Raw genomic sequence first — 23,585 nt, forward strand, 5'->3', positions numbered from 1 at the left:
ATAATCTCTTTTCTAAGAACGTCCCAGCTCAGACAGGCAGCAGCACAGTTAATAACATTTCTTACAAATTATGTGCAGCTATTCACACAAAGGTAACACAAGATTCATGATTAGAAAACACATGAAGACATGAAGTAACACGGGTAAGTAGGGAATACTTGTCAAGATCAGCTCATCGTCTACTACATCCAGATGTGCCTTTTTCAGGGTCATTCAAAATCATCCACAAAACATCCACTGAGACCAATTTCTGAAGTTTCCAGTGTTTGTAATTTGTTTCACAAAAAAAGGAGCAGTACAATTATATAAAAGATGATATAAAATCCTGAAATTCTTCCCAGAGTGACCTACGTAATGTGGTGAATTGAAGAAAGCACAGTCGGACCCGTTATACTAACGCCTGTTTAATTGCAATCTAATTCTTTAGCAAGATATTTTTTTTCAAACAGCACAGTGTTCTCCATACTTCTTACAGTGTAACACTGACTCTTCCTTTTTATACGGTTAATTATGAATCACTGAAGGCTATAAGAGAAGGGGCTTTCAAAGGGGGGCTGTGTGATGTTGTCAGAGGAGATGAAAGGAGAAGCTCTGAGTCTGCAGCCTCTTTGGGGCCCTCTCTGGTCACTATTCAAGCTCCCTGCCCCACTCATAATTAGCCACACTGTGCTGTCAGCCCACAGCCGAATCAGGGAAAGTCCCACCTTATTCTTCCTCCAGCTGGCCTTTTTTTTTTATTTTTTTTATTTCTTTTTTTTTCTGGAAAGGCCCCTACATGTAACCTGAGCTATGCAGCCTTGATGTCGAACACAATGCTGAAGATAATAATCTTACTATAATGCAGACATGGTCGAGTACACTCACAGCTGACTTTCATGTTTTTGTTCCCCCCTCACAGGCTCCACTTACAGCATCTTGTCCACCATGCCGTCTGACTCGGAGAGCAGCAGCTCCCTCAGCAGCTTAGGTGAGTGTGTCATTGGTGGCTGCCTGTTTAGACGCTGAGCACATGCAAGTGATTACACAGATGTGAGAAGGATTTAGAAAGTCGCAGACGCACAAACACACACATAAAAAACACTCAGACCTGTATGTAGTCCCGCTCTGTGGGAGAGAGGATTTAGTCCATGCCACTGAGAGGTCAACAGGAATATGATTTATATCAGTACAGTTTAGGGGTATTTCTTTATACATATAGGCCTATTGATTATTCACACTATTGAAGTTGGTAGGTATGAAACAGGTCATTAAATAGGTTACTGATTTAACAGATTTTAGTTACAGGAAGTGGTCAGTGATTTAAAAATGTCTAACAAAAAAATGATTTGAATTTTCATCAAGGTTGGAATATTTTAAACATTTTCTTTAGTTTTTTTTTTCCCCTAGGGCTTTCAGTGTTAGCACCATAACTGTGATGGTGATTTTGGGCTTTGAGGTGGCCTAGAGCAGTGTTTCCAAACCATTTTTTCTTGGAGCCCCCCTACATGTGCCTAAAAAGAAGTAGCTGCAACAAAGAGCTGATAGGTTCAATTTTTAAAAATATATTTAACCTTTATTCAACCAGGTAAGGCCCACTGAGATCGAGATCTCTTTCACAAGGGAGACCTGGCCAAGAGGTCAGCAGCACACATCGTAATAAATAAAAGATATTCCTGACACGAAGAACAAGCAGGTAGAAAAATATCACAAGAACGCAAGGCGTAGTGGCTTTTAGTTCTTTGAAAAAGAGTACATAATTAAGAAGGAAGTAGGCATATTTAGTCTGATTGAGTTTTGTCAGACACTCTAAATCATGAAAACATTCCAGTTTTTTGTTGTCCATTTTGTCACTTCCTTGTCAAAAGCAAAAATAGGGTAGGAATATGTGAAAAACAATTTTCAATTTTGCAATGAACATGTCCTGGTTGTTTGTGCCCCCCCCCCCCCCCCCAATCCATGTTGAGTTTGAACCAGCTCGTGCCATCAGTGACATGCTGACTCTCACAGGTACTACCGGTCAAGCCTCCTCCCCTCCGCCCGCCCACATGGACACCCACCAGGTGAACGAGAAGATGGAAACGGTCCTGTTCCAGCTGCGGCACGTGACCCGCGAGAGGGACGAGCTGCGTAAACGCCTCGCTCTCTCGTCACCCGGAACCACCTTCGATGACTGCAGGTACTGTCCTGATCTGCTGCTCCCGACTGCCCGTTTTCCAAAACAAACATTTACAGAAAGGCTGGTGATCCTGTGTACACCTGCACTTTGTGAATAGAGTCATTTTGCCTTGTTTGGCTGCTAGAAGTAACAAAAAAACAAGTGAGTTAAAAGTCTTACGTGACACCAAACTGTTTTAAAAATTGCTCAACTCTGTAAAACAACGGTTGAGCATGCAAATTTAATGATGCTGCTCTTCCGTTGGGCTCCAAAAGCACAAAGTTAGTATGATGTTCATTGTGGTCTTGTTCCTCTCATTCTCCCATGTGGCGCCTTAAAACTAAAATTTCATGCCTCCCAAGTTTGTTCACTTCCTTCTCTCTCTCTCTCTCTCTCTCTCTCTCTCTCTCTCTCTCTCTCTCTCTCCACTGAACAGACCAAACTCAAAAGCGGGTCATGACTACGAGCGTCTGAAGCTGCAGTGCATGAAGGCGATGGCGGACCTGCAGTCCCTGCAGAACCAGCACAGCACCACCCTGAAGAGGTGCGAGGAGGCTGTGAAGAAAGCTGACTTCTATCAGTGAGTGGAAAAGCCCACAACAAGGCTTTCTTTTTTTTGTAAATTTTTTAACAGCCGGCGCATTTGTGCTCTATGCATTTGCACTCAGCCTGCAGGGTTTTAGCTGCTTTTCAGTTTCCTCCTCTGACATATTCACAGCAGATTGCATCGAACAGATTTTATTTTTGAGAGAGTTAAAGGGATGAAGCCTTTATAGCAGTGAGGAGTTAAGCCTGGGAAAAAAAAATCCTTTATCAATTTAATTTCATCCTTTCAGGAAGTTTTAATATTGTCCTGAGTCGCCTCTCTTCGCACCAGAGACTGAATTACTTTTCTATAAGTAACGCCCTTGAAGAGTTCACTCCAAAGCATGCTCTGTAATCATCTTCATCATCATCATCGCTGTGATGTGAACCCTTTGTGCATGGCACGGCATCTGTGCCATGAGGATAAAGCTACCAACAGAGCATTTGTTTTCCCATGGCTGGTCCATTTGTGTGATTTAATGATGCCATAGTGTCTCCAAGTGTAGGGGACCGACATCTGGCCCCAATGCAAACAGACGGAGGACAGATTACTGTCATGTTTAAGCCTCTCCTTCTGCACCCTGTTTGCACCACAGAGAAAGTCTTTAGTTTATTACAGCCCCGTCTACCTCTGTACTTAGTCATTCATACTAAACAGCCTCCTCTGTGAATGGGAAACCACACTAGGCTCAGATCAATAAGTCACTTAGCATGTAAGCTAACATCACTGATGACAGAGGATTTTATCTGTCCTCTCAGTCATTCATGTTTGCCCTGCATGAGGCGGTAGGACATTACAGGCTTTCGTTGTTAACATTAGCATAATACTAATGAGCACCTTTGAAGTCGGATTAAGACATGAAAAGAAGGGAAATGAGCCTTAAGTGTTATATTTAAACCATATTTTATTTCACATTAGCTCACTTCTGCATTAGCATATCTAGTCCAAAAAGAGCTTCCTTTCAACCCAATGAGCTTGAACTTTATTACAGCTGAAAGCAGTTTCCTAGATTATTTTGTGTATCTTTTTGTAAAGTAGTATATTATATATTAAAATGAGCATGTTGGAAATGGATGACTAAGCATCTACCGACATTTGAGAAGTCTGAATGTCAAAGTTTTGCACAGATCAAAGAAGGGTGAAATTAGTTGTTGGAAATTGAGCTCTCTGATTACAGAAAGTGCTTTAGTGGTTTGTTGATTGAAATGAAAGTACATCAATGAATAGTATGATAGATTAGCAGTTGATTAATCTGAAAAATCTTAAAAAGATTTTTTAGACAGCTGCAAGAAACCACATTAAAGTTTTTTTGTTTTAAATTCCTGTTAAGAGTCAAAGTAGCAACGTCAAGACCCCGTGTTTGGTGTCGAGAACTTAGTCTAAAGATGTGAAATGCCTAATAATGGTACGTCTCTGCAGTTTTTTCCGACTTATTTTTCATGTTTTTTGCCTCGTAACAAGTGTGTTTCAGTTGGTTGATGTATTGACACTACTCTGAAGTAAGTCCAAGACCAATTTTATCAATAGGAAGATAGGGTTTATCGTGTCATATCATATGGCATCATGTCATATTGTTTGGTATCCTCTTGTTTCGATATTATATTAATATTATATTTGATTGTATCATCATATATCATATCAAAGTATTATTTTTTTCAATCACATGGATCCTATGCTTTATTGTTGCTTTTAGCACAGTTTGGTTAATAATAATAATAATAATAACTTTATTTATAAAGCACTTTTAAAAACTGTTGTTTACAAAGTGCTTTACACACAGCAAGAGCAAGAACTTGGGGAAAAATAAACATCAACAATCAGAGCAGAAGAGGAGCTCTGTAAATTCAAACAAGATGGGAAGAACAAAATGTGGACACAGAGGAAAAATATCAAAAATGAAAGAAATGAAAAAGACACAAGTAGATCTTGAATGGCAGTTAGAGTAGACGATTATAAAATCTGAAATATAATGGAGTCAGGGAAAAATAATTATTCCTATGATAGTATTCCAAAAGATATCGTAGGATGTGGAAGAAGGAGAGAGTCAAATACATACATTCAAACAAAGAAGCAAACAAATGCATAAAGTTGACGACATCACATCAGGTTAAGCCACTGTGACGTCTACCTGCCACCACTGTGATATAAAATAAGTCCACCACTGCTCCCAAATGTCTCGTTTTACTTTAAGAAAAACCTTATACTTAGTGTATCTCACCTAGTGGAGAAGTCAGTCATCTGCACCTTGTGCTCTAAGTTTCTTATTTTCTTTCAAAATAAAAGTAGATCTTTATCCAAACAGGAAGTCAGTAACTCTTGGATTAATACAAAAATTTAAAATGTTTTGAATGTGAAACAGTGCAGCTTCAAGAAAGGAGATTAATCATAATTGACGCAAGACCTTAACTATATTGCATTGGTTCTCAGCTGGTTGGTCACAGAGGAGTTTTCAGTGCAGTGAATGTTCGCCTGAGAGAAAAAATGAGCCAAAAAGTCTACAAAACTCATTTAAAACCTTCTGTCTCTCTGTTTTGTTGTGTTTGGTACTGTCTGAGTGACATTTTCTTTTGAATGAATAAAACTGGTTAAAAAATAGCCCATATTTTTGTAGCAGGTCCTTATTTAGGAGTAGATGGGCGGTTTTAAGTCTGGACTTGTTGAGAACCATGTCCGTATTGTCCTTTAAAGTCCATTCTAATCGTATTCGTTGGTATGGTATTGTATTGCATTGCACTATATTGTTTCATACCGTGTCAAATAGTATGAAATTGCATCAAATCGTGTCATGTTCTAGAGTATAGCGCCCTATTGCTGCATATCGTATCGTGTCGTGTCATGTCTTGTTGAATGGCTGGTTATAGTCAGGGTCTCATGGTACTTTCCCCACTGTCTCCCCTCATCAGCACGCTGCACAGCCGCCTGGTGAGCGAGCAGGCCCAGCTGAAAGAGGAGCTGGAGGCGGTGCGACAAGACAACATCCAGCTGGTCAGAGAGCACAACCATGTGAAGCAGGCCTGTGAGGAGCTGAGGAGGCTGCATGAGGATGACCAGAGGGAGCTGGCTGACATGAGGATGCTACACCAACAGGTACCCATGAAACTGGAAACCGTATTCATTTGTAAGATAGTGCATACGGTACTTTTGAACTCATAACTTAACATCCCAGGCTTCTCTTTGAGATCCAGTCATCTGAAAGTAATTTTTTTGACAGAATTTCTTTTTCCTGACCATTATTAAGATAACTTGGTTCGGAGAAATCTAGTCAGACGAACCCCTCCTCTCCAGTCTCTATCGATCAAACCATTCCTTCAGATTTAACAAATGACTGAACCTGCTTCTGTTCTTCTGTCTGACATGCAGTCAAAATGTCTGATCCTTACATATCTATTACATAACAATGGATAAGGTCTTCATGTCTCTCCTCAGGTCCTCTGAGCTCTTGCCATCATTAGGTAAACTAGTGCTCAGCGTCAGTCAAATAAGAAAACAAATTAGCTCAGTGATGTCAGACAAGAGTCAACATTTACTGTTTGGTAGTAATATGCCATGGATATAGCACATGTTGAACTTTCTCTCATGCGAAATGCGTCCTGGTTTCTCATTTAGTTTTTGATTCTCTGTCCATGATTTGCATTTAATGCTTTAGGCACTGCTTAGAAAACGAGATCTAACTGGAAAGGTGTGTATTTATGTAGGTTAGAGGTAGGCCTACCTCCCTGCTTTGAAACAATTGAAACACTTTTACTTTGTTTGCGAAACAGACAGAAACAAGTGATCTAGAAGGCATAATAAAGGTTTATTTTTAGACTTTCACTGATGGTGAAAATTTTGTCTGATACAGATTTACCTGAGGCTTTTTCATTATTTCTTTTGGTCCAACACTCCCACTCCCAGGCTTCTGTTATCTTTATTCTCACTGGAATTGCAGCATTTTGAAGTGAAGTGATGTGGATGTTGTGCTTTTAACATGCAAGAATATTTTGTATGAAGTGGTGTTAAAATGTATATTTGAGTTATGACTAGACAAGACATGAACTGTATGCTTGCAGTGATATTCAGTGCAAGAGGATTAAAGGTAAATATTTTTGAAATTGACCTACTATCATTGCATTTATGGCTTTCACTTGAACTAAAGTTATATTTTTTGATCATTTATTCTGTTGTAAGAAATAGTGAAAACTCTTGTCTCATCTCACACTGGAACCGCCCTGATTTTTACAATCGGTGCATCTGAAGTGACTAATATAGCAGTATAAAAGGCTGAGACATGCAACATCAGAACCGTATATGAGTGCAGGACACTAGAAGATCCCTAATGCTCTAGAAAGTTTTCCCAATCATCAGGTACTGCAAGCAGCTGTTTGACAGCTCAGAACTTTTTGGAATGCAGTACTCAGACCAGACCAGCAGGGTTTTTAACAACTTTTCTCCCTTGCAAGCTCATAATAATGTATATAAAGAAAATGAGGAGTGTGTCATTATATAAATAAACCTTGTGAACCGCAGTTTTGACTGATAAAGCTCCTTGGTAAGGATGACAGATGGGAAGGGCAGTGAGCTGTGAGTCCCACAAAAATCACTGCACACTTAAAGCTTAATTCCCATACTTTAGCTAGTAGATGTGCAAACTCCATACAGCAAAACCAGACGGTGATGAATGTACTGTAATAGAAATTATGATCCAGATGAACAGTGTAAACCTTTTTCCCTTTGTTCTCCTTGTGACTTATGCTCACAGAACATTTAAGTCTTAGCCATAGCTGCTTGCAGTGTTTTTCTGCTGACCCCAAGTAAATCCAAAAGGCATCATTTTTCACCATTTAATTAGTGACTAGTTAATTTGAGGATACCTTGAACTTCATGTAAGTTTATGCTCAGTCCTCCATTCTAGAGGTAAAATGTGTCGAGTGAGAAAGCATTCATGTGTTCATGAAATTATTATTTATTTTTCTTGTGATTAATCCAGACTTTTGATATGTGTTAATAACAAATGTTTTAACTGCAATAACAAGGACGTTGTGAGTAAGTGTGCAGCTCTACTTTGGAATATAAAACATATAGAATATAGTAAATGTCTGCAGTTTGTTTATTGTATCAGGCAAAGTCCCACCCTCATTAGCTGAAATGCTTAATGTGACTTTTGCTGTTGATGAATACCACAGTGATCTCGTTTTTGATGGTTTCTACCTTTATAATCACCAAATGGGTCAGGTAAAGTTCCTGTGAATCCCAGCTAAATTCAGAGACCTTTATCTAGCACTGTCATCCAGTGGGTCACTCTACGTTTACAGCACAGAGCAACTGCACCTGAGTCTTATTCTAAGCAGGTCAAAGCCCACCTTTCCAGCTGATCTCAGTGCAGTTGTTTTGGCTGCACTGCAGTTCAAAGACAGCTTTGGAAAATGTAATAAATGAACTGAAAAAATAAAAAACAGGAAAGTTAAAAAGAGTTTGTTGGAACCCCACCAAAAAGCCAGGTGTGATCTCAACGTTAGTGTGATGCTTTTAAAGTGTTGTGAAAATTAACAAAGAGAAATTTCTCTACAAAATTTTTCTGTTCTTGTATCTGGAGCACAAATAAAGAGTTGCAGATGAATTTACATTAAAACTAATACTACTAGGACTTTGTTTGGCTGACCATTTCTGTCTAGTTGAATTGACCACAAAAAGAGGAAAAGCAGTTGGCCCATTGTCCCCCTGTGATTCACTAAAGCACCTGAACGCTGTCATCTCCAGGTGATGAGAGAAGGCTCATCTGACGTCCTCAACAAGCTGTACGACTCCGCCATGGACAAGCTGGAGGCCATGAAGGGCGACTACGAGGTCCTGAGGAAGCGCTACAATGAGAACACAGCCAGCCACAATGCAGATCTGAGCCGTCTGGACCAGGCCGAGGAGGAGAACCACCGTCTGCAGAAACAGCTGGACATGCTGCTGAAGCAGAGGGACGCCGCCATCCACTACCAGCAGCAGTACTCCTCCTCTATCAGAAGGTAGAACCTAAAATATGATGGATGAAGCTACAGAGACAGGCTCAGCCACTGTCAAAAGTCATACCAACTCAGCTGATTTCAATGCCAAGGTTAGGTCTGCACAGTGCTTAAATAAGACTTAATCCAAAGCAGATGAAGCTTTGCAGACAGGCAGATGCTTTCTAAATTTAACTTTTCTTTTATAATGCTGAGATCTGGATCTTCTGCACTTGCTTTTCCCCCTGTTTTTTTAATCATGTTTTAATACAACTCAGTAAATATTCTACTAAGTGGAACAATGTCATAAGCACATAATTTATTCCCATGTTGTTCAGGTTTGACAACACTCAGCAAGAGCTGTCCAAGGCCGCAGCACAGAACAAGGAGCTGCAGAGGGAGATGGAGCGGCTACAGTCGGAGGCGACACGGCTGAAAATGCAGCAGCTCAAAGCTGCAAAAGACTCTGAGAAATACAAAGAGGAGCGTGACTCTGTGATCAGCGAGTACCGTCTGATCATGAGCGAGCGGGACCAGGTGATCAAAGAGGTGGACCGGCTGCAGACGGGGTTGGAGGTGGCAGAGGCCAAACTAAAAAACACGTCCTCAGAGAGACGGGTGGCCAATGAAGAGATGGAGGCTCTCAGACAGGTAACATCTGTTTTTGCCATAGCGGCAATGGCATCATTTTTACAACAACTGCATTGTATAGCTTCATTTACCATAACAAATCATTTTGTAGTGCAGTTGTATGATGATTACTGTATGGCATTGTATTGTATTTGACTGTGTTGTACTGTATCATACTCATTTGTTGTGCTTTGATTTTTTTTTTTTTTTTTCTTTAAAACACATTACCTAATCGCATTGTATTTGGACCTCAAGTATATCAGCTTTCCTTAATGTTGGTTTAGCTTTATTTTGGCAAACGTTGACTCGTTTTAGCTGGCAATATGAGGAATTTTGGTATCAGTCGGGACTGAATTTGGCAGCCAGTGTAGGAACCCAAAAAACAACTCAAATTATAGGCTTGGGGTTGTTTTAAAGGAAAACCATCGGTTCTTTGTTTAGTATTTAGTTTGTGTTCATAGCACTTCTGTTCTAAAGTAAAAAGAGACATAAGAAAGGTTATTGTTCCGAAAATGCTAAATTTTATTCTCCAACCTAACCTTATGTTATTAGCTTCTAAGGAAAATTCAGCAAAAAGGCACAATAATGATCATGAAAATGAATCTTCCACAGCCAAGAGAAAACATCCTTGATTTATTGTAAAGTCATTTGACAGGATCACATTGCAGTAAGGACTGTCATATTTTTCAACATGGCGTTCTTTATTGTCCAGTCGTGACTGGTTTTTATGTGTTTTAAAGGAGCTGGCTTCGGCACTGGTAGACAGGGACCGGGCAATCTGTGAGAAGAACGAGCTGCTGGAGAAATACTGTCACGAGGTGAAGGACAAGGCTGAGGCGCAGAAGGAGCTGAGCCAGGCCTGCAAGGACATCGAGACGGTGCGTGAGGAGAGGGACGTGGCCCGCAAGGAGAGGACTGAGGCCATCATCCAGAGAGACCAGCTGCTGCGGGAGTATTACCAGGCCAGACAGGTAGCCAGACAGGAGATTTATCATGACAAGTGGAGGGATTGATTTATTCCTCTGACAATAATCCTTTCATCCTCTCTCTAACAGTAGTAGTAAATGTTTTTTTTATCAGCAGCTGGAGGGAGGGGTTTCAACACATTGATTTTTTTCCCCCTGCAATGTTTCTGTCATCCATCACATGATTGTGATTGTCAGATTAATTACAATAAAAGTGCTGAGATTCCTGCATTAGCAAATTACCAGATCTTGCAGCAAAAGCTCCCTGACTTTGAAGTGCACAAAAAAAGCTGCAGGGAGAATAATTAAGCCAAACATGAGTACAGTAAAGTCTAATGGAATTAATTTAGCTGTGGGTTTAATTAACTCTCCCACTACGCAGACGTCTCCCTCTTGTGGGGTTATTTTGAGCCAAAGAGACAAAGAACATGTGCTCTTTGTGAGACATAGTCTTATTATACTATAACTGACCCACTTCAAAGCACAGCCCAATCCAATCTATGACTGTGCAGCCTGAAGCTACTTCTACAAAACATGACTAGCACAAGTTTTCTTCAGTTAGCAAAAGTTTATTTTTGATGTTTATGGTTGAAAATGATGGAAAACTGAGTGAGTTAGTTTGACATTTTTGTTCTTTTTTAAAGAAGAATTACAGAGTTGCCCTCCGACTGAATTTGACTACTAAGGGCTTCAGCCATGCCAAAACTCTGCACAACAGGGATGGGACAAAAAGAGATTTGACTCATGTGATACAAATATAGAACCACTGGTGCTAAATATGATTATTTTTTTCAATATTCAACATCATTTCTGGCCTTTTATGCCCTTTGTCTGGAAAAGACTGTAAATAAAGCAGGAAAACAGAAAAAAACAGGGGACTGTGGGAAAGGAGATGCAGGCTTGACTCAAACCTGGGCTGCCTGCCTGGAGAACGTGGGATAACCACCATTATCCAAATTTACCTGCCACCTTGACTCACTGTGCCACTTCTTCCTGACTCCTCATGGAATTTCCCAAATTTACAGAGAAAAGCTTTAAAAAGTGCCCCCCCCCATAGCCATGTTTGATTAGTATAAACATTTTAGTGCACAGATTCTATACTGTAGCTTGAAAGATTAAGTATGATAAGAAATAAAATACATTTAATACAGAATCAATCATAAATCCTGCAATCGTATTATAAATTGTATTGTGTCGTGATTTTGCAGTTCTGCAGTGCATCTTATTGTTTCATAATGTATCATATCGTAATATATCCCATCGTGATAAATCATATTGTGTCTGGATGTGTTGTACTGTAATGCATCTTATTGTTTCATGATGTATCATATCATATCGTGATATATCATATTGTGATATATTTTATCATAGCATGATACATCGCACCATAGTGTGATATATCATATCGTGATATATTGTATCATATCGTGAATATCGTATCATATCACGACATATTGGACCATATCGTGATATATCGTATTATATCTTGATATATCACGTCATATTGTGATATGGTGTATCGTGATGTATTGCATCATGATAAATTGTATTGCATCCTATTGTATTATGTCTTGTGCTGGATTGCATCTTACTGTAGCATAATGTATCATATCATATGTGATATGTCATACTGTGATATGTAACAGATATATCATGCACTGTCATGTATTGCATCATGATAAATCATATTATATCTTGTTGTACTGTAATGCATCTTATTGTATCATGATGTAGCATATCGTATCGTGATATATCGTATCATATCGTGAAATATCTTATCATATCACGATATATTGTATCGTGATGTATTGCATCATGATAAATCGTATTGTATCATGATGTATTGTACTGTAGTGCATCTTATTGTATCATGATGTATGGTATCATATTGTGATATATAACATCGTGACATAGTGTATCATAACGTATTTCATCATTATAAATCGTATTGTACTGTGATGTATCGTATCTTATCATGATGTACTGTAGTGTGCTTCAGTAACATATTACATTGCTCTTACTGCTATGGAGTCTCACAGGTTCTGTGGCTTAACATTACATTATCTTATCACTGTTATAAAAAATACATCAGATCTTGTAGAGGAGAAGCATATCAGCATTGTGCATCAAAATAAACCACTGCCTTCAGCTGAAGGCTTGAAGGAAAAAAAAAAAAGACTCTTTCATGCAGTCCTGGCACAGACTTCAGCTTCCACATGACAATTTTCCTTTTCATTTACTCTGATCAGCGATGAAACATGCTCCCAAAACTTGTAGTAAATTGCCTGGAATTGTGAATTTTCCTGCTTTTCCCATCCCTGTTGCTCAGTGGCTGATAAAACTGCAGAACACTTTTTTCTCTGTGAAAAGTTTCTGTGAACATTGAGTTTGGAGTTAAGAGATGAATTACAACCTTCATCTTATTAAGTCATCCACCAGGAATGTGTTTGCATGTATTTGACTTTCAAATGTGAAAAGTAAGCAGATGATGTTTCAGTCTGTTGCATCAAAAGTTTAGCCAGGTCCAATTTTAGAGGTCTTGCATGTAGAGATGATGTAAAAACTGAGCACATGGCTTTTGGCTATATATGGGAAAAAGGACATGTGGAATGATTCTTGCTTGTGCTTGTGTAAAGAAGGACATAATGAAAAGTATTTATTTAATGCTGTAATTTAATTATTTGAATGAAAAGAAGGCGCACCACAAGTTAGGATCAAGATTTTATTATTATATTTGTTTTCTTATCATTCAGTTAGTTACTTAAAAAAACCTCAGAAGCTGCAGTGCAAGCTAGTACTTGGTAGTAACATCATACTTATTTAGGACAGCAGTCAAACTAATCAGTTACAGAGGTTTGAGTATAAAGTATTCCTGCTCTGCCATCGAGCACAGTGTTGGATTTAAAGTACTGTACTGTTTACATATTTTGTTTAGTAACATATTGACCTTCATCCCCTGATTTTTTCCCTTCAGAAACAAGACTCGGCCACTCTGGACATGGAGCGAGCCAACAAGGAGATTGACATGCTGAGGAAGCAATACGAGGCCATTTCTCAGGAGCTGAAGGAGGCCCTGCAGGAGGCCGAGGTAGCCAAATGTCGCCGGGACTGGGCCTTCCAGGAGAGGGACAAGATAGTGGCTGAGAGGGAGAGCATACGGTGAGGATTGTCTCTTTGTGGTGTAGAAATCTCTTACAGTTACATACAAACACATGTTACTGCAGGAATACGGGGATGAGAATAGATTTGTTTATTTGTGCGTATCTGTCAGCACGCTTTGTGACAACCTGAGGCGAGAGAGGGACAGAGCTGTGAGTGATCTGGCAGACGCTCTGAGGAATCTGGATGACATGAGGAAGCAGAAGAACGATGCTGCGCGGGAACTTAAAGAACTGAAGTGAGTCATTCCTGCAAACTTTTCTCTCCTGGTAGACATATGTCATCTCAGGCTCTATTTTAAGATTGAAAAACACAGATTGAATTCATGGAGAGTCTTCTTCTGTCAGAGTCTGAACTCCTTGTGTTTGGTATCATAATGTAGATTACATACTGGAGCTTAGGTGCCACCTCGTGGAGGAATAAAGCCACAAAGTGGGAAAAGGTTTAGAACATTTCTGAATAAGTCTGTTCTCATTCAAAGTAGAATTTTCACACTGAAATTTTTAACTAAGACAAACTACTATTCCTATGTTATATCCTTCTTTAATCAAGTTGAGTTACCTTATATGTTTTAAAAACAGGATGTTTTACAGGACGTCAAAGTGTGCTACATAAAGAATCAGCAGCTGCCACTCTGTTGCTCCGTCTTTTAACGTTTACTTGTGAAATCCACATGCTGTGCATTTAAGAGTCACTATAGTTTGGTTTTTCCTTGCAGAGAAAAGATGGAGGACCAGTTAGAAAAAGAGGCGAGGTTTCGTCAGCTGATGGCTCACAGTTCTCACGATTCAGCCATCGACACGGACTCAATGGAATGGGAGACGGAAGTTGTAGAAATTGAAAAGCACAGAGTAAGAATTTCTCTCATTCTCAGTTCAGTCAATTAATTTTAAATCAAAGTTTCCGCCATGATTTTTTTCTGTATATATATTTTTGTCTGTTATTCAGGACATGGATTTGAAAGCGCTTGGGTTTGATATTGCTGAAGGGGTAAATGATCCGTATTTACCGGGAGATTGTGGCATTTTTGTCAGTAAGGTGGATAAAGGAAGTATTGCTGAAGGAAGATTAAGGTATGTTCATCACTGTTGGTCCACCTTCATAATAAATAAGACTTTTTATGAGAACATTCACCATATCCAGGTTGATGAAATGTAGATTTTTCAGATTTTGTCTGCATTTAAAACAATCCTTTAACACATTTGTGGAAGAAAATGTTGCCTTAAGCATTTAAACATTGTCTAAAGTTAGGAAAGTCCCTTCTAACATGCAGACAAACATAACAACCACATGTTGTTTGGCATATGTTTTTGCCGATCTTATTTTTATTCACACCATTTTTTTCACTGATACAGTCCTCTCTTCCTTGTGTGCAGGGTGAATGATTGGTTGTTGAAAATAAACGACGTGGACCTGACCAATAAGGACAGGAAGCAGGTGATCAAAGCGGTGCTGAGTGGCGAGGGAGTGATCAACATGGTGGTACGCAGGAGGAAGTCACTGGGAGGACGAGTCATCACTCCGGTTCAGATCAACTTGGCTGGACACAAAGGTCTATTTCAGGCTCAGACTAAGAAAGACATTTAACCATTTAATCAGTAATGCTAACAGGCAGAATTTTTTAAGTGGTTACCATTATTTCTGTTACAAACATAACCGATTTTCTTTTAGATGTGTAGGGATTTTTTTTTTAATAAATGGATATGATAGGTAGATTGTATTGGTAATATGTTTTACAATTTCTAATCCTTCTTCTGGTTTCCTTTAGACAGTGGTATCGGTCTGGAAAGTGGAGTTTTTGTTGCGTCTTTGGCTCCAGGAAGTCCAGCAGCCAGAGACTGTGCTCTCACTGTAGGTGACAGACTTTTAGCGGTGAGTATGCTGCATACAAATGCCTCTTTACATCAAACAAACTGATAGGACAAAGGGAAATAAACTAGAAGTATCGGAGCCAAAAATATCCATCCTCTCCAACTCAGAAAGGTCTTCAAGGGTCCCTTCAGCACCCAACAATGTATTCAAGGAGACATTTATTCCTAAACCTTTCTTCACTCTATAAATAATAGATGAAATCCAACCCATAAAGTTAACTGATTTTAAAAGCATAAAAATCATCCAGGCTATCATGAAGACAGTCAAATTGAGCAACTATGTTAAATTTCCACCATTAGTGGCAAATCCAGAGTTATTCTGTTCTGTTCTATGCTACCATGCTTTTGTTGTAGAATTTTTTCTGACTTCACACAGTTTTATTGGCTGTCCTGTTGTTGATGACGGATTTTATGGGTTTTTATTGACTTTTCCTGTTTGGAAGGTCTCATATTTGATTGCTTGTCCCATTGGCTTTCTTAATTTCTGTTTGTGTTTTGCTTTACTGATTTTGAAGCGCTTTGTTCAGTGCATTTTGCACCTTTAGTGCCAGGAGAGTGTTATTTCATTCAGGCCTCTGCTGCCCTCTACTGTCCATCTGGGTAAAGAACCAGGGTTTTGTTATGATAACATATCAGATATTGAAATCTCCAAATGTAGCGTATGGTCTCATATTTGTAGTTTACAGTCTCAGTAGTTAGTATTGACAACATGGGTGTATTTTATTGTTCCTACTATCAGTGATTATTCAATTTGTTTTTATCTGCAAGCATCCGTCAATATGCAATATTGATGATGAGCCTCTTCTGGTGTCCATTTTAGAAAAAGAGATGACTTTGTTATTCCCATCCTTCTCCCGTGTGTCTATTCTATTTATCTTTTAAAGTGTTTGTTTTTAAAGGTCACCATCTCTCGCTGTCATACTTTGTGAGCTTTGCAATATTTTGGCCTGCTACATTCAAGAAGTATTGTGCTTTTTTCTATGAATTCTCTTTTTGATGAACCTTCTGTCTGCATGACTTTTCCATCCTTTTGTTTTTTGTCAAACTAGATTAATGGAATAGCCCTCGATAACAAAACACTCTCTGAATGCGAGTCTCTGCTGAGGAACTGCCGGGATTCTCTCAGCATCTCCCTTATGAAGGTAAAGTTCTAATACCTAATTTGGTATTGGCTCCATGAAAGGCAAATGAGTAGATTTTTCTGGCTAAATAATGTCTACAGAGTTTTTTTAGCGATCCTGATGTCAGATATTTCTGAAATGGTGATGAAACTTAGCTAACATTTCCTGAAGTGCAAGGCTCTGAGGTTTTGGTTAAAATATAATCCTCATGTGCTTAAAACTCCATTAAAACAACCATTCCTCCATTTTCCTCCCTCTTCCAGTTCTTCCCACAGAGCTGCTCTGGTCAGAGTTTAGCTGAAAGTTTACGGGACTCTGAGAAGCTCTCTCGTCTCCAACCCTGTGAAATCCACTCTAGGAGCTGCAGGAACTCAAAGCACAACTGCCCCAAGCACAACTGCTCCACACAGACAGAGGTCTGCAGCTGTGACTTAGGGGGCAGAGGGGACGATGCATGTAAAGATGTAGGCGACTCTCTTGACAGCAGCGGCTCACACTGCCATCATAAGCCTTTTTCCAATGGTTCCCTCCACTCCCGCTCCCTCTCCTCCTCCCATAGCCCTTCTGAGCCCCACCCGGACTTCTGCTACAGGAGACAAGAGCTCCACCACCGCCCCTTCACCTTTACGCCTGTGATCTCTGACTGCAGCTCACCTCAGGAGCACCTGCAGAACCCTCCAGTGAAGCCCAGCGGAGGCACGTGGCCTAAAGTAATAGCAGCAGCGTCGATTGCAGAGTGCGCACAGCTCTCCATCTACAAAAAAGTCAAACAGAGGAAATCCATCTTTGATGTGGCTGCTTTCAGGAGACCCGAGGTGCCCTCGAAACTGGACTACATGTCTTTGTCTCAGATGCCAAAACACTCACCGCAGAGTTCAGTGTCTGAATCTGCTCAGACTCCGCCCACCCCGCCAGCTAGGAGCGACTCGTTCAGGTTCAAACACCGGCAGCAGAACAGCTCAGCGAGTGACTCCACCATCACCACGGGCACTCCTCCGGCCTCGCCGGCTCAGGCTAAGAGTCCGCAGGTGGAGGGAGAGGCCGGGAACCAGTTTTATTACAGCCATGCTCCTTCAGGAGAGAATAAGAAACCAGTGGAGGAAGAAGGGAGTCGACACAGAACAGGGGAAGCGCCAAAGAGGAGGTACCGGCCGAAATCTGCACCGGCACTGCGGCGAAATGTGACTCCGTTACACATTCCCATCCCAGTGCAGGTAACTGAGACTGTCTTGATCTGGCTCTTTTCTGTGTTTTTAGTGGTTTGTTTACAAATTTGTTTGTTTACTTCTTGCAGGTGCAGAGTTTCTCCAATGATGAGCACTCCCCAGAGCCAATGGACTTGTTACGCTTCTCTCCTTTACGAACAAATCGGTACAGCATCAACTTTGCTCCACCCAGCAACAACAGCATCACAGGACGTAAGTCTATAACCAAACTTTGTATTCTTTCCTAACTTTACTGTGCTGCAATGTGAATGTTTAATCAAAGGATATAAACAGTGTCACTGTACTAAAAACATATCAAGCCTTATAGCCTAACTTCACCATAAAACGGACTTGATATCTCACTTCTCATGTGGGAAATACAGTAGATGTGTTATGAGTGTTAAGCTGGTATGATTTCTCTGTATGAACTACAAGAGCGAAGAGATCATCAGGAAGAAGACAGATTAATTCCATCAAGCTATTTTTGTTTTTTTTTTATGCCTTTATTCAGAGAAGAGGATAATGGATAGAGTCAGAACAGGGATGAGACAGTGGGAAGGGAACCACAGGCTGGGCTTAACCCTTGATATGGGGTGCAGCCTAACTGCCCGGCCATTTGCGCCCCCCATAAAGCTATTCATAATGCCTGAAACTGCTTCTGTGGTGTAGGTGTGCCAAAACAGTCTTTGTTTACATTTTTCATGGCAAAGATTCCTGATGAGTGCCTGTTAAATAAGAGCACAATCAGATAATCTTTAAAATTCACACAAGTACAAGAAAAAGTCCAAAAGAGCTGCCATAATCATTGCAAACTAACCTAAGGGTACCTCAGAGGAGCTTTGTCCCATTTAGACCAGATGCAACATCTGCATGACTATATCTTAAAGAATTGATGAGAAGCTGAGAAGCGAAGTCACTGATGTGACATCAGCGCATTTTGAATGATCTTATTGCTTTAAAGACACGTGACCAATGAACTACAATGGCTAAAATACACACTGTAAGGCTAAAAAGTGTTTTAGTTTAGGCCTCTTTAGCCTAAAAACAGAAAAAGTCAATGGATGAAAAAGGTTTTGAAGATGAATTGTGACAAAGACGGTGGCTGACAACCTGAGCAGGGAAATGACACAGAGGTTGACTATAGACGAGAAGACAACAGCAATCAGATATTTAAGAGTGTGGTTAGCACATTGTCCCAGTGACCTGTAGAGAAAGAACTATGAAACTGTTAACAGGAAAATTAAGGAAGATCTTAGCAATTGGTCTACATCATTACTTAGCTTTAGTGCAAGAATTGATGTTATAAAAATGTCCATTTTACCTAGGCTGTTACATCTGTTTATGTCAATACCAATTAAAATCCAGAACAAACAATTTCATGAATGGGATAAGCAAATTTTCAGATTTGTTTGGAACGGCAGAAAACGAGGAATTAAAGTATAGCACATTAATGATAAGGAAAGAAAAAGGTAGGATGTCTCTCCCCAACCTGAGAGATTATTACTATGCTACTCAATTAAAAACTGTAACTTTATGGTGTGAAAGTGGATATGAAGCAAAATGGAAGGAGACGGAGAGTGAATTTGAAGGTATCCCAATTCCAGCAATGATTGGAGACCATAATTTAGTGTTAACCTATCAGAACCAATTGAATCCGTATATCTCATTTACTCTGCATGTCTGGTTTGACATCATGAAAAAATTAGACCTGTGGACGCAAATAAAACAACTGAGATGGGTGGCCTAAACCAAATAGTGTGGACTGTGGGTTTAAGTGTTGGACAAATAGAGGTATCTATGCTGTAAAATAATGGGAAAGAACACAGTGCAAAGTTTTCAAACACTAAAAGAAAAATATGACTTGGAGAACTTTGATTTTTTTAGATTTTTGCAATTAAGAAATTATTTCTTCAAAACAATTAAGGAAAATCAAGCAAATACTGAACTTAGTGATGTAATACAGTAAACTATTAAAGCATATAAAGGCACTACTAATTTGATCAAACAGTAAAGGAATACCACAAATTATATCAAAATAAGATGGGAGAAGGAATTAAATGAATCAATAAGTCAAGATCACCTTCATATTTTCTGGAGATGCATAAAGGTGCAACTGTTATGGAAAAATATTTGGACCATCATGCAACAGATTCTTGGACAATTGTTCCCCTTGACTCTTACATCACTTTATTTAGGTGATCTACCTGAAGAAATAAAGGGATCTGATAGATACTTGTGGAAAATATTTACAGTAGCAGCAAAAAAGGCCATCACCCATAAATGATTACAGATAGATCCCCCCACAATAGATAACTGGGTTGAAATTATTAAAGAAATGCATGAGTTGGAAAGGTTAACTTTCTTATTGAGACTGAGAAAAGACTTATTTTAAAAGATGGGCTTAATGGAAACTATACTTGGAAGAATAAATAACATCTCTGGTGGTCTGCCTAGGCATATTCACATCATTGTAATTCATTTACCACTCCTTTACTATAAGCTCTGATTACTTTACAGTTTTGGAATAATATGTTAAAATCCCCTTGTAACTAGTATTGAAACCTCTAATTTTGATTTTTTATGTCTGGCAATGTCTCATTATGTTTTGGTGTTCTTGATGTTATCTTTTGTTTGAAAAACAATAAAAAGTTAAGTATAAAAGATGAGAAGACAACCCAGAACGCAGACTCTAGTCAAGGCCTGGTGGTGAAACAGCATGTTGAAAGAGGATGGGGTTGATGACTTTTACTCAATTGATTGATGATTCATCATTTTAAGATAAAAACAAACCCAAATCATTAACATGGCCCCTCTTCATCAGCATTAGTTAAAATGCCTTCACCAACAAATACTGGCCAAAGTAGTGCTGGGTCACTCACAAAGAGCTGGATGCAAAAACCCCAACATAGATCGGGACAGTGCGTGCCAACTGAAGTCGGGAGACTCATTCTACCCCTGGGGACAACAGCGGAGAATGAGTCTAGCTAAATTCATAGTGTTCTCTAAAGAGCTGAGTCTTTAGCTTTCTCTTGAAAGCAGAAAGGGACTCGTACAGATCGAATGGAGTTGAGAAATTTATTCTTCCATCGAGGGACAACAGGAGAAGAGTTGAGCTGGTAACTCAGGGGCCAAATGTGATTAAAGTAGCAGGTTTCATTTACAATTGAAGCCAAGGATTTAAGCCTTAATTTCTTTTTTTTGTCTGTCTTGAGACGGCAAAACCCACAGGTTATTAGAAATTATTTTCAAGTGATAATACGCCTTTGGAAAGCATTTTATAAGCAGGCATTAGATCTTAGAGAGTAAACCAATAAACACTGATCAGTGTTAATCTGAGGTAATATAAGAACTCAACTAGAATAACACAGGATAGTCCTTTTTTATTGATACAGATGGTTCGGTACGAAATTCTGCATATTGCCAGCCTTGAGCAAAAACCTATCTCCAAATCATAACTTTTCAGAGAATGAAAATAATGCTGTACTTTTCTAACAGTTTAACACTGAATGGTCATAGTCAGCATCTTTTTAAAACCTTTTATCACTTTGTAATTTGTTAAGGCTGACCATTAGCACTGATTAATGAAGAAAACTAAAAACATGAAAAATGGAGATACAAGGTTGGTATATTGTAGCCTAAAGTGAAGAGGAAATTGAGTCAGCTGTAAAGTTTGCACACTTGTCTTTCTTTTCCTGTTATCCACGTTCAGTCTGATGGGATTATTGATTGAATTCTGTTTTCCTTCAGACCCAGCACAGCGAGGTTTAGCCCCATGTCCTGCTGTCACAGCTGTGATGAGGAACCCAGTCTACACCGCCTGGAGCCACGAGATCCAGAACAACAACAACTGTCCTCCAGCTCCCGGCTCAGGCATCCACCCACAGCCACACACAAGGTGTTAACATCTGCTCGTGCTATTTTGTGTTTAAAAACCCCCTTCATTTTTTTTTTTTTTTACATTAAGTCTCCTTTCAATGCTGTTATTTTGATCTGGCATAGAAATCAAAGATAGAAACATTTACCCTGACAAATCTATGACGGAGTGACAAAGGGCAGTAGCAAGGGCAGATTAAAAAACTTGTAGTAGTTTGATCAACAGATCTCATCAAGAAAAAATGTTGATTTTTTTATTTTCCTCCCAACAAATGGAAGGTTTTTCTGTTTCTTTTTCTCTTCAATTTCTCTGCAAAAGAAGTATTATCTTTTTTTGGATTGCTGGTTAAAAAACAAAAAAATTGGAAGAGAGGCCTCTGACTCAGAGAGCATCGCCGCTTCCTGTTGCTTTTGTTTTGTTTAACATTTCAAATGCCACCTTTTTTCCTATAATTGTCCCTAAAAGAAGTGATTAATTTCACCACTGGTGCTTCTTTTATCTATTTGACTTTATTTGAATTTAATGAACTCTGTGATGGAGCATTAATTGTTCAAAGTAATATTCATGGCGCCCCAGATCTCATGAACAGATGGCTTGGAGCAAATTATATCTTGCTCTGGGTTGAATAATTGACCACCCAGGGACTCACTGAGGCCTTTTTCTCCACTTTTAGCCCCCAGCATCAAGGTCGCCACAGTTTGGACCTCAGCCACAAGCGCAGTGGAGACTCGACAGAGACGGGCTGCAACCAACCACCGCACAGCACCAACTCGCTGCCCTCTAGCGCCAGACTGGGTACGTATGGAGTCCTAGTTTCAGACAAATCTCAACTCTTCCAACATTCAACATGGCTTACATGTTGATTCTTGTGTTTAGAAATTCAATTACTCCACATGACAACAATTTTTTCACGCTACTCCCTGTTATTTGATTTTGCACCTCTGGATTTGTTAAAAAAAAAAAAAAAGGTCCATATAGTCTCTTAGGGCTTCAAAGGAAGGAACAATGGTACTTGAGTCCAGAGTCCATAAAGTTTTTCCTCCTGGGTGCTGTATGAGTCCTGCATTTAAAGTCTCTGAATTTGACCATTTTATGTTGTGGTTGTTTGCCGTTTTTCCTCCAAGGCGGTGGTTGTAGTTACAGGTTATATTGTTGATTTGGTCAGGAGTAATTTGAGCTGCAAGCATGAATTTCTTGATTGTTTCTTCAGGTTTATCTGTGTTTGAGTGCATATGAAGATGAGGTTGTCTCTCATACCGTGGTTTCTCTTGTCTGTTTTTGTCAGCTGTGATGGAGTGGAGCTAGGATGAAGGGTTGTGTAAAAGGTTTGTAGTGATACTTGTTGAGCATACCTGTTTAATGCTGAAGGAGTTCCAGGCTGTTCTGTAACACCTGAAATGATGAGGGAGTTTTCTTGCATCAAGCCTGGAAAGTTTAGTGTTGATTGGTTGACGTTGGATCATCATAAACAGCATAAAAGGCTGTTTTTTCAATCTCCTGATCCTGTTTGGGAGTTGAGGAAAATTTTGGTTTTACTGCATAGTTCAGTGCTGATTGGGATGATACAGATTAGCGCTGTGAGCCTAACTTGCTAACTTCTAATTGGCTTGGTATCTTGTGTCAGTGAAGATTGGTGTTGCTGCAGTGTTTTACCTTGTTTATTGCACAGTTTGCATGACACTGACACTCTGGTGTTGGAAGAAACTCAAAATAATCATGCAACTTTGTATTTAGTCTTGCTGGTAGTAGACAGACACGTTACCAGAGTGAGAACTAACTTGTTTTGGTGTGTGAGGTGTGCGCTACATCATGCAGTTAAGCGTCTGCCGCCATCTGATGGCTTTTTCGTTAACTGCACCTTGAGGGATGTATTTTTGAAACAGTATTTAAGGCCATATTATGAAGTGATTCTGGACTTAACTGATTTTTTAAAATGTGACCTCACAAGATGGCAGATTTAGCTGTTTTGTTCTCATAATATGTGCTGATGAGAAGTCCAACACAGCATACCACACACTAACAGATGCATTACCGAAAACCAGAGTCTCCACTCTCATAACCTGAAATCTTG

The 23,585-nt window shown here is 39.5% G+C and overlaps 1 protein-coding gene across 3 annotated transcripts in view; it reads left to right on the plus strand.

Moving 5' to 3' along the window:
• Nucleotides 1-23,585, plus strand: part of LOC121528128 (disks large homolog 5-like) — a 57,974-nt gene that overhangs the window by 13,406 nt on the left and 20,983 nt on the right. For 2 of the 3 annotated variants that reach the window (XM_041815333.1, XM_041815335.1), the window contains exons 2-19: nucleotides 899-967; nucleotides 1,987-2,155; nucleotides 2,571-2,714; nucleotides 5,624-5,807; nucleotides 8,457-8,713; nucleotides 9,028-9,340; nucleotides 10,060-10,290; nucleotides 13,259-13,443; nucleotides 13,556-13,681; nucleotides 14,162-14,294; nucleotides 14,392-14,516; nucleotides 14,820-14,995; nucleotides 15,212-15,315; nucleotides 16,364-16,456; nucleotides 16,699-17,649; nucleotides 17,730-17,853; nucleotides 21,388-21,535; nucleotides 22,188-22,309. In XM_041815333.1, coding sequence (XP_041671267.1) covers nucleotides 899-967; nucleotides 1,987-2,155; nucleotides 2,571-2,714; nucleotides 5,624-5,807; nucleotides 8,457-8,713; nucleotides 9,028-9,340; nucleotides 10,060-10,290; nucleotides 13,259-13,443; nucleotides 13,556-13,681; nucleotides 14,162-14,294; nucleotides 14,392-14,516; nucleotides 14,820-14,995; nucleotides 15,212-15,315; nucleotides 16,364-16,456; nucleotides 16,699-17,649; nucleotides 17,730-17,853; nucleotides 21,388-21,535; nucleotides 22,188-22,309 — 3,654 coding nt within the window. The remainder of the gene's footprint in view (nucleotides 1-898; nucleotides 968-1,986; nucleotides 2,156-2,570; nucleotides 2,715-5,623; nucleotides 5,808-8,456; nucleotides 8,714-9,027; nucleotides 9,341-10,059; nucleotides 10,291-13,258; nucleotides 13,444-13,555; nucleotides 13,682-14,161; nucleotides 14,295-14,391; nucleotides 14,517-14,819; nucleotides 14,996-15,211; nucleotides 15,316-16,363; nucleotides 16,457-16,698; nucleotides 17,650-17,729; nucleotides 17,854-21,387; nucleotides 21,536-22,187; nucleotides 22,310-23,585) is intronic. The other variant, XM_041815334.1, reaches the window with a different exon arrangement.

Source organism: Cheilinus undulatus, linkage group 20, assembly GCF_018320785.1.
Source record: "Cheilinus undulatus linkage group 20, ASM1832078v1, whole genome shotgun sequence".
NCBI classification, from domain to species: domain Eukaryota; kingdom Metazoa; phylum Chordata; class Actinopteri; order Labriformes; family Labridae; genus Cheilinus; species Cheilinus undulatus.